General features: G+C 41.8%; 1 protein-coding gene across 1 annotated transcript; it reads left to right on the forward strand.

Moving 5' to 3' along the window:
- The first annotated feature begins 228 nt into the window (after positions 1-228).
- Positions 229-5473, forward strand: gcm2 (glial cells missing transcription factor 2). Its single transcript, XM_071328573.1, has 5 exons — positions 229-798; positions 1224-1476; positions 2171-2283; positions 2812-2937; positions 4049-5473. The coding sequence occupies exons 1-5, from the start codon at positions 703-705 to the stop codon at positions 4967-4969; spliced, it is 1509 nt and encodes a 502-aa protein (XP_071184674.1). The 5' UTR covers positions 229-702; the 3' UTR covers positions 4970-5473.
- Positions 5474-11768: the final 6295 nt, after the last annotated feature.

Below are 11768 nucleotides of genomic sequence, written 5' to 3' on the forward strand. Positions count from 1 at the left end.
TTTTTGCTTATTTATGAGTTTAGAGGACTCGTTAATCCTAACCAACAGGTTTGAAATTTACAACAGATCATTTTCCTGTCAGAACTGCAAGCATCATCGAAAAAAAAATCTGATAGACACACAGAAACAGCCCAGGCCATTTCCCATCGTTTGTGGGCGGCCTTGGGTAATGTCATGACGTCTGTGTGTATTCAAGATCAACATAGAGACACGGCATACTAGCCTAATAGTTTTTGATGTTTCAGGCATACACAGTGCTAGAAAGAAACGTTCGGGGAAACGGACATGCAGTAAGTGGAGGTCAGTGCCACGGATCAGGTGAACTGAAAGTGCACAGCGCTCAGCCTCAACAGAGCTGAGGCTAGACATATTTCCTAGTCCTGCCTCCTCCTTTACATAGACGAGACAGCCCTTACCTACAGTCATTCACCTTGCTATTCCGGTGGCATCGCGTGACACTCCCCAGGACACAAGGGAATTTTGGATTAACACCGAGAAAAGACAGAGGAAGTCGGATGAAGATCATGTACTTCTGGACATATATTCTCTAATTATTTTTCCTTTTTAGCGTTGTCTGTCATATGCTTTATTTTTGACAAAGAAAGTGATTTCGTAAGGTGCGCGGCTACGGGACGGTACCTGTATTGGTGGGTCCTGCTATGAGTCAAGTTCAAAACCGTAAAATTGTGAGATTCTAACAAGATGTCAAAGTCCTCGGATCAGTTTGAAGACCCCGACTGTGTTTCTTCCTTTGGTATGAAGTTAACGTGGGATATCAACGACCCAAAGCTGCCTCAGGTATGCTAATGTCGACGTTTTGCATACGCCAGTTGACGCTATCATTTAAAATATATTCAGTGACAGCTATTTAAAATAACAAATTCTATAGCATTTGGTAGCCTATAAAATAAAAGTAGGTCACGGTTGAATCGAATAAATCAGTTTTAATTTGTAAAGATATGCAGAGTTAATGATACATTAGTTGACACGCATGTTGTCATGATTTGCCTTATAGACCATGCTTTCATAGCTCAGATATCAAATAACATATATTCATTTGCAGTTTGTCCATATCTGTGGTTCTCGTCACAATAAACACTAATTGCAGGAATATTCTATTAATTGGCCGGTAGTTTTTGTTTTAACCGTATTATCCATTTTAATAAAAAGCACTTGAAAATAATGAATCTATCAAAATCTATATTTTTCCCTAATTCTGACAGGACACAAAGCAGTATGACGCTTTCCAGGAGTGGACGGATGGGTATGTTCGTTACATCTACACCGGCGAGGATAAGAACGCACAGCGGCACCTGAGCGGATGGGCCATGCGGAACACCAACAACCACAACTGTCAGATTCTCAAGAAGTCCTGCCTCGGTGTAGTAGTCTGTGGCCGAAACTGCACGCTGGCTGACGGAAGCAAACTCCAGCTCCGACCGGCTATCTGCGACAAAGCACGACAAAAACAACAAAGTGAGTAAATGCATTATGCACAGCTGTCATGCATATGGTGTACACCTGGCGACCCGTCTCCTCGGAAAAACGAGGAAGACATTAAAACACTTGTTGATGTTGAATCAAATAATTGCCTATTGTCTAAAACACTAATTATTTTCAAAGCTTAATGAGCTCAGTTAAATTATTCATAATGATAGCCTACTTATTGGGCCTGTTGATATTGTCGACTGTTTTTGAGAATGGCCTATAATTCCACTCACTCTGTAAAGAGATTAAACTATTAAAAACTTAACACCTGGTAACACTTGACATCTGACTCATTCATTCACATCGTCATGACCTTGATACACTATAGAAATGTGACACTTGGTGCTTCAATAAAATAAACTCAATAACGCTTTATATACAGAACACCTACTTATTAAACAACTTCAGATATTGTTGGTCTGACTGAAAAAAAAGGTCTAATTAAAAATAATACCCCTCATAGTAAATATGTATATTTTTTTTATTGTAAAAAATGTATTCATCCGTATTCACTTTCAACCACTCTCCACATAATAGACTATTCTTCTCCTCACAACCATAACAGTATAATATTTCTGAAATAAACTTACAATACTTGAATACAAAAATCACTTCTATACTATTAGCCAACATGGCTTTGTTTAAAACGGTGTGGTTGTGTGTATTGGTGGTTGTTCTCCAGAGAAGCTGTGCCCCAGTTGTAACTCTGCCCTGGAGCTGATGCCATGCAGAGGACACAGTGGCTATCCCGTCACCAACTTCTGGAGAATAGATGGAAAAGCTATATTCTTCCAGGTTTGTGGGCTCATATTCTGAATTGAGAGGTAACACGTTTGTAGGTCTCTCTATTAACCGTTTTTAAGCATTGTTTAATAGTCTGTCACCATTAATAAACTGTTTGATAATCATTGTATATCAATTGTTCATACAATAATGTACAGTACTGTAATGTATTGTACAGTACAGCAGATCTTATACATGCATTTACTTAACTATGTATGTTTATTAGCCGTTTATAAGCAGACCTATAAGTATTGTAAACTTAAGTGTTGAGTTTTTAGTATTTCTATTTTGTGATATTAGGCAATAAATAATAATTAACATGCCTTCATGGATTTGTTGTTTTATTAGTGAAATGTAAAGATATGAGTTAATTAAAGTAAAAATCAATAAACAAACCATTTTTAGTTATGAGCTTCTGTGCAAAACATTCCCACACAAATATTACAATTTATTTAGTTATTAAGAGTAATCCTAAATGTAACCAAAGATGTTTCTAATTTCAAGAAAGTAACATCCTAGTATGTATTGATGTGATTGCAGGCGAAGGGGGTCCATGACCACCCCAGACCAGAGAGTAAGTCTGAGACAGAGGTCCGGAGGAGTGCAGTGAAGAGGAGGATGTCCTCTCCACACTTTTCCCAGAAGAGGAGGCTGATGGAGCCAGATGTAAGAAACTTTGCCCTCAATAGTCATATCTATACTGAACAAAAATACAAACGCAACATGCAACAGTTCATATGAGGAAATCAGTCAATTGAAATAAATTCCATAGGCCCTAATCTATGGATTTCATGACTGGGAATACAGATATGCATCTGTTGGTCACAGATATCTTTTAAAAAATGGGCCTCACAATGGGCCTCAGAATCTCTTCGCAGTATTTTTGTGCATTCAAATTGCCATCGATAAAATTAAATTGTGTACTTTGTCCGTAGCTTATGCATGCCCATAACATTACCCCACTGCCACCATGGGGCACTCTGGTCACATCAGCAAACCGCTTGCCCACACGACGCCATACACGTGGTCTGCGGTTATGAGGCCGGTTAGACGTACTGTCAAATTCTCTAAAACAACATTGGATGCGGCTTATGGTAGAAAATTGAACATTCAATTATCTGGCAACGGCTCTGGTGGACATTCCTGCAGTCAGCATGCCAATTGCACACTCCCTCCACTTTAGACATCTGTGGCATTGTGTTGTGTGACAAAACTGCACATTTTAGTGGCCTTTTATTGTCCCCAGCACAAGGTATACCTGTGTAATGATCATGCTGTTTAATCAGCTTCTTGATTTGCCACACCTGTCAGATGGATGGATTATTTTGGCAAAGGAGAAATGCTCCCTAACAGGGATTTAAACAAATTTGTGCACAACATTTGAGAGAAAAAAGCTTTTTGAGGGTATGGAACATTTCTGGGATCTTTTGTTTCAGCTCATGAAACATGGGACCAACACTTTACATGTTGCGTTTATATTTTTGTTCAAGTGTACTTTGAATATTTACCTGCTCAGCCAGAGGTGGATGGTTCCTTTCAACATGTTTTCCTTGCCACTGTTGCCTTTGCTTTCTCGTTGTGGTTGTTTAGTTTGGTTTGCAGAAACAGTAAGCACTTTGTGACCTGTACTTCGTATACTGTAAAATCCTTTCTTTGCACATACAATGTGATTGAAAAGTAAAAAACTCAAACTACCCACATATCTTTTATTAAATTGGTAGATGCAGTGGACTGTCTTTGCCTAGCCAATCACTAATATGTACTAAATATTCTTCAGACCGGGAGATACCACGACCTGGGTGCTCCTTTCCCCAACCTGCACCAGCTGTCCTGCATGGAGGGCCCGGACCGCTTTAGCATCATCGCTGAGTCCAACTTCCCCATCCAGACCCAGCACTACCCTCCCTTCCAAAACCCTGAGCCCTACAAGTTTGCCTACGATTCCCACGCCAACATGGGTGAGGCCCCATCCACACTCCAGAAGCAGGCCAACCACCGTCTGTACATGCCCCGGCCTCCGTGTGGCTACGACTTTGCCGTGCCGAGCTATTTAGGCTCGGGCTCCTACACAGCCCTCTATAAGGACCCCAGTAGCCCCCAGACGGAGACCCCTGAGCCCAGCAAGGTGAGCTCGGGCCTGGGTACCAGCACTGCCACACCCCACACCACCGGGGTCCTTTCGGGCCACGACCGCAACAACTACGACACGACCAGCAAGCACCACGGCTGGAAACAGATCTTGGGCAAGGGGACGTACAGCGAGCGGGGCGAGTACGGACAGTTTCCTGGCAACACCAACCACCACTACTACAACAGTGAGTACCCGTGCAGGTACCCTGGCCCAGCACCAGCCACGCCCGCTGCCCTGCAGACCATCATCACCACCACCACCAAAGTGTCCTACCAGCCCTGCCCCAAGTCCTCCGTGGTCAAGTACGGCGACAACATCTACGACGTCAAGGGCCTGCCCAGCTGCAGCTCCCTGCTCGAGGACACCTCGCCCACCTCTTACTCCGATCTCAAGATTCCTGAAGATTCTGGGGTCATCAAGTCTGCGCTGTCGTACCAGCCGGAAACCCTGCCAGCTAAAATTGAGAGGGCTGAGAACTTTGACACTTACCGTTACGGCAACTACGCGTCCAACAGCTATCCCGACAGGGTTTCTCATCCATTTAGATACGACGGAGGGGACTACTGATCAAAGAGGAAGCCACCAAAACAAAGACTGTGATTTGATAGTTATGCAAATGATCAGAAAGAACGCTTGGAACAGACTTTCTGCCACCTTTTATCAGGTTTGTAAAGCTCTATTGTTATTTATATATTTGAGGTGTTGGATTGCATTTGGACTGCTAGTGATGACGCTACATTGAGTCTAGACTCTTCAAGGATGTTCCCAACATTTCCCCATTTAATGCATAAGAAAAAGCCACAAAGTAGTTATTATTGCCTTTGGATTTTTTTTAAAAATCGGATTATTGTGTTTGTAGAATATGAATAATATGTATTCTTAAGGTATTTTGTCTGTTACAATATCACATCATATTCCTATGGCACTGAAATAAATGTTCTATAGACTGGGAATGGCCAACAAAGTATATTGAAAATGCTTGTGGTACAGTGCAACTGTAAATGCAGTCTTCAACTGTACAGTTTGTGAACATTGTTATGTGACATAAAAATTCAATGAGCTCCCACCATAGATTTGACACATTCTGATGCTGTGGTTATGGATGTTGCCTTTTTTTGGTCAAATTCACTTCATTCACTTCCAGCCCTTTGCAAGACCTTGCAGTTTAAACAAAGTAATTACACTGTTATCGACTGTCTTAAAATACTGGGGGGTGAGGAACATAAGTCAAAAACATAAGCTTATTGCCACCCCCCACACACACACTCACTCACTCACTCAGAAAAGGATGTGCTCGTGTCAAAAGGGATGAAGTTGGGCAATTAATCGTCAGGTTTGTCATCGGGTCGCTTTCAATCTTGTGGTTCAGAGGCGCCCTGACAAGTATTTCCCTCCACTCTGGGGTAGAGACGAGAGAAAGATAGAGGGAGAAGAGATGAGTCTTTCTCCCCTCCTTCCAGAATGCCGGTAATACCTGACGCTGACAGTATCTCTCCTCGCGGCCGGTTCAGCAGGGAAGCGGCGCCGCTTCATTTCGAAGCTCAACACTCTGACTCCGCCGGGGACTTTTCCTCTGATGTCCCGTCTAGATAAACAAATGACTCTCTATTATTGTAAGGACAGAGGTGGTGCTAGCCCTGAATCAGTTTCTCCATATGTGTGATCCTTTTTAGTGTAACTGCGTGCTGACAGGAGACATAATGGGAGCCTTGTCAGACAGACTGATCACAGATGACTAATAACGGCTCGGTTTCAATATTTCAGAAAGCTCTTACCTTGTATTGGCTTAATTCTACAGAGATGTAGCCTTTTCTATTTCTTTTCTAATTCTTTTCTAATTAAGCTGGGTGTGTAGGCCGGCTACACCTAATATACAACGTGTTGACAACAAAAACGTTAAGTTTGTAAAAATGTTGAAATGTAACGTAGAGCTCATGAGACTGGATAGCCAGGACGATGGGTACAGACTGTTAGCCCTATTTCCTCTCTTCAAGATTATAGACTTGGCTGATTTATAGTATATTAGAATCATAGATTATATTACAGTGCACGGTACAGTGCAGTGTATTATTTGTAGGCCCTACTTACACAAGTAATGTACTGCAGTACAGCACAAAACAGGATTAGCTCATTGAGATTTGAGTGATTCATCAAACCTAACTTGTTTAGCTGCGAGGTACATCCATACATCTAATTAACAATACAATTCCCCTCTGTAGGACTGTATGACTAACAAAAACATGAGTCCTGGCTTTATTTCACAGTCCCGTTTCAGCTTCCACTTGTTTAGTAGAGTATTTACAACCAAATTGTGACAATGGATACTTTTTAGCACTTCTCAAAAAATGAACTAGGGGCTCTATTAAATCTGTAATGCTGAAGCATTACACATTCCGCAGTGGAAATGTAAAGGTCATTTCCCGATTGAATCGACATATGCAGCGTCAGCCGTGAATGCAGTCTCCGCTAAAGCAGGAACATTGCCTTTAAATTTCAATCACTTTGTAAAGCTGAACTTCCGCGATGTGGATTGAATAGAGCCCACCTGGTACCAAATTGCAGGCCTACATACTGATGTTGTGGTGCTTTCTTCTAATGAGTGATCAATCAAATGTATTTATAAAGCCCTTTTTACATCAGCAGATGTCACAATGTGCTATACAGAAATCCAGCCTAAAACCCCAAACAACAAGCAATGCAGATGTAGAAGCACAGTGGCTAGGAAAAACTCCCTAGAAAGGCAGGAACCTAGGAAGAAACCTAGAGAGGAACCAGGCTCTGATGTGTTTGTAACTCTGTATTTCACTGTCCAGTTTTAGATGGTTTCTGTAGGTTACAACTTGGATAGTAGTCAGTATTTTCTTTCAAGCATTGACTCAAGCTGTGTTAAACTCACATTCACACTGGATGAAAAACAAGTCAAATTGTTCTGCTTTTGACCCTCAACATATAATCATCATCCTATCAACATAACTTTCCCCACTACCAACGATTTGTATTGTAGTACATGTACTACAAATAGTAATGGTGGTGGTAGCTAATAATAGTACAAATAACCTCATTAGTGAACATTCCAGAACACGTGGATTCCAACCCATATAATACACACCTATGTGACATTTTTACTCTTCACCCAAACACAGCAAACTTTAACCTCTTGGCCTCTGACCCCTGCTTGACCTTTGATCATTCTCTCTCATGAAACCTGTCTTGAATTCCACTGAGGGGTTGACTAAGCTAGTATGCTCCACTCAGAAGGTACAGAACCACGGTACTGCTGTCAGGGCTGTAGCACTGGCTGCCTGATGGGTGCCTGATTAATGTTGGTGAATCTGCAGCCACCCCTATATTCCTCCCCCAGCCCTCATCCTACACCATCATACTTCAAGAGGTTTTGTTTACAAACAGTGGGATAGAGATATGCCATGCTTTAAAGCAGGTGCCCGGTTATCTCTCCAACCATATAGCGCTTCAAAGGGATCCAAAAGCCACTCAGAAGTATGACGATGCCTTTGACTGTTGAACACATTATGGGCCTTGGCAAGCATTGCCAACAACGAGGGTTGCAGTGCCCAGTACAGAACATGTATATTGGGAAAACTAAAGTAACTTAAAGGGCCAATCTGCAGTTTATACATCCATTTTTGGACATACATTAATGAAATGTACTCATTGATTCTTGAAGAATTTAACTTATAAATGCCTCATGAGCTTAGTTCAACTGTCATACCCCATCTGAAACCAAAATATAAGCTTGCTTGCCTCCAATGTTTGTAAACAAAGTAAATGTAAACAATCACTATATAGCCTCAAAACATGGTTAAAAATAAAAAAATATATAATACGTCCTTCCATAGTTCTATAAATTTGAGAGTGGTTACATTTCTCCAGCCCCATCCCTCAGCTTTTTACATAAATTGCACATTTCCGCTTTAAAGCTGGTAAACACAGACTACCAGTAGGAAAGCATTGTATTGTACCTTCATGGTTCAATTTTCTCTTTCAAAAGCAACAAACATTTGCTTTCTGCATTGACATGTCTCTTTTTTACCATTATACATTTTCAAAATTTCTCCCCAAAGAATGGGGCTTTGAGTATTTTTCCAAAAAGCATTCCTGTGAAAATTAAGATGGAAGGTCCCATGTGGTGGGCCCACTGAACCAGCCTTCCAACAGCTTGAGCCACAGCCTTTTACGCTCCTCAACAGACCCTCTACTACTTTTACATTAGCTGCTGAGCGGTGGTGGTAGGGGTACACAGCACAGGCAGGCTAGGTGCTCTCTAGCTCTGTAGGCCTCTCTCTCTCTACAGGTCACTCAGGCTGATTAGTGCAGGGCCTCAGCTGCTGGCCAGAAAAATAGGCCATTTATACAGCCCTTTATCTCTCTGTCTGAGTGTACCTCACACACGCACACACACTGATGGGCGCATAAATAAAAACACACACACACACACACACACACACACACACACACACACACACACACACACACACACACACACACACACACACACACACACACACACACACACACACACTGATGGGCGCATAAACATTTTGTGGACCAACAATCGATTCCCAATCAACATACTATTTTCCCTAACCCATAACCCTAACTGCCTAACCCATAATCCTAAAATAGCCCCTTTACAAGTGAGGACTTCTGTTACTCACAAGTATAGTAAAGCGTGTACACACACACGCGGCCTCAAACGCTGAGCCTTTCAGCTTTTCTGATCCCTTTAAGTGAGAACCATTGATGAGTGACTTCTATACATTTTGTTCTTGAAGAGCCCAGAAACACATTCAGTTCCACCTATAGATTACACAAAGCTGATTCATCACACCACAGCGACCTCCAGTCAAATCCAGACATAAATGCAGATGAAATTGATCTGTGACACAATAATAATTAACTAAAAACTCATCAATCTCCAACAAGTTAAGTCTCTCACTGTTTCTTTTTTAGCTTCTTCTTCAAACAACAACAGTCAACGACAATCATCCCACGGTTCACACATCTGGTCTTCAGACACGTACTGTAAGTCTGCTAGCCTAGGAAGCTGTCGCACCTGATGGATTCTGTTGTTTTGCCCTTAGCCGTGAACCCAAGCAAGAATCTCAGGCATGCCAGTCTGAAGATGTCACATAATTGTTAAGAATAGATGGTTAGGGACAGGTTATTCTTTATACCAGGCCTCGATATCTCTGCCTGAAAGGCTGCTGGAATGCAGGTGCTTTGCTGAATGCGGCGGCCAGGTATCATTAACATAAATCAACTGAAACCGATTCTAAAGGGCGCTGAGCGCTAGAGTCCATGTCACCACATCGCCTGCAAAAACAAACCTTGCGCCTATTGTTTCCCTTTAAACCTTCATCTGCCGCATTGGACTGTAATATCAATAACTGCTGTTGACAGCAGACAGCCCAGTCTGGCAGCTTAAGTGTTCTGTAATTTGTAAGAGTGCAGAGCATGTCCGATGTACCTGCCAGTATTTAACATCTCCACTAGGGCCCCCCAAAATGGGTTTAAATGGTCAATAGGAAATGGATACAACGTATTGTATTGTCACTTGAATGACTGTCACTACAATATAAGCTATATCAGTTTTTGAGTAATATCTAAAAAAACAAATGTGGATGGAACACAGTACACTCTTAGACTAGGTTTCCAAAAGGGTTCTTCGTCCCCATAGGACAGGGGTCACCAACAGGTTGATAGCAATCGATCTCCAAGGCATTCCTAGTCGATCGGCAAAGATTTCAATAAAAAGCCCAACAATAAAGTCTTGCGTTCCTATTTTTGTTTGTTCTCTTGTGCGGTAGGCGCATCCGATTCAGCAGCCCTTCGTGCCGGGTAGGCGAAGTGTTCCCATTTTGAACCATTTCATGTGTCTGAAGGTACAAACTCTCCCTTCCTGGTGGGCCCAGAGAGCAATTCAAGTGCACTATAGGCCAGTGGAGGCTCCTCAGTGTAGTACCATCCTCCTCAGTGAATTTAATAAAATAAAACAATTGTAAAACATTAAAGTTATCCTTTTTAGATAAAACTATACTTAATATATACACATCATCAAATAATTGAGTAAAACATACTATTTTGCAATGAAGGTCTACAGTAGCCTCAGCAGAACTCTGTAGCATAGCACCATGGTATAGCCGGAGGACAACTAGCTTCTGTCCTCCTCTGGGTACATTGACTTCAATACAAATCCTAGGAGGCTCATGGTTCTCACCCCCTTCCATAGACTTACACAGTAATTATGACAACATCCGGAGGACGTCTTCCAACCTATCAGAGCTCTTGCAGCATAAACTGACATGTTGTCCACCCAATCAAAGGATCAGAGAATGAATATAGTACTGAAAGTATAAGCTACAGTTAGCTAGCACTGCAGTGTATAAAATGTGGTGAGTAGTTGACTCAAAGAGAGAAAGAAAATAGTTGAACAGTTTTGAACAAATTAGTTTGTTCCAAAATTAAGGAGAAGTGAGAGAGAGCTATCTATATTTGGTTATGTTTTTTTAAATTTTCGCTTTCAATTAGCTGGCGAATGCAGCTAGCTAGTTTACCCTACACCCGGTTCAAACAGAGAGGGATGCTATTGTAGCTAGCTGGCTATGGCTATCCAACACTGGAACTCTTCCAAGTCAAGGTAAGCTTTTGGTTTTATTAATTTATTGCCACCGGGCTCCGTCGATGTAACTGCTAAACTGCTTTCTGACTGTACACTGTACTGCATGATTGTAGCAGGCTTACTAATGCATTGGTTCTAGTAGCTATGTTGACTATGACGTGACAATGATGTAGGCTGTGTGTCGCGGTTAGCGTCATGATATGAAGGTTTGGCTTGGAAATGCTTTTCGCCTGGCCACAGACAGCTGATGTGTTGTGTCCACTGAAGTCCACAAGCGAAGGAAAAAGATGAGAGGATGAACGCGCGTAGATAGTTGCGAGAAGGAATTATATGTACAACGAGAAAAGTGATCATGCTGTTTTTATGTGGCTGCTATGAAAGTGAAGTGTGTGATCAGGGGTGTATTCATTCCGCCAAATCTGCTGAAAAATATATCTTAAACAGAAGCAAATGGAATGAAACAGGGATAAACATAACTGAATTTGTCCAATAGAAACTCTAATTTGCAACTGTTGGACTAACGATTACACCCTAGATCAGCTAGATGCATGCAAGAGTGTGCAAGGCGGTATTGAATGTGTCACTGTCTGTCACCTTGATTACTCAAAATGTTCTCTACCTGTGCACCTACCCTGTAACCATTCATAGGCTAGGTTGTGACGGGTATAGGGAAAATGTGAGTGTCATGCAGTTGCCTAAACCTATCTATGTTTCATTGAGCTGGGT

This window comes from Salvelinus alpinus, chromosome 10 (genome assembly GCF_045679555.1).
Source record: "Salvelinus alpinus chromosome 10, SLU_Salpinus.1, whole genome shotgun sequence".
Taxonomy (NCBI): domain Eukaryota; kingdom Metazoa; phylum Chordata; class Actinopteri; order Salmoniformes; family Salmonidae; genus Salvelinus; species Salvelinus alpinus.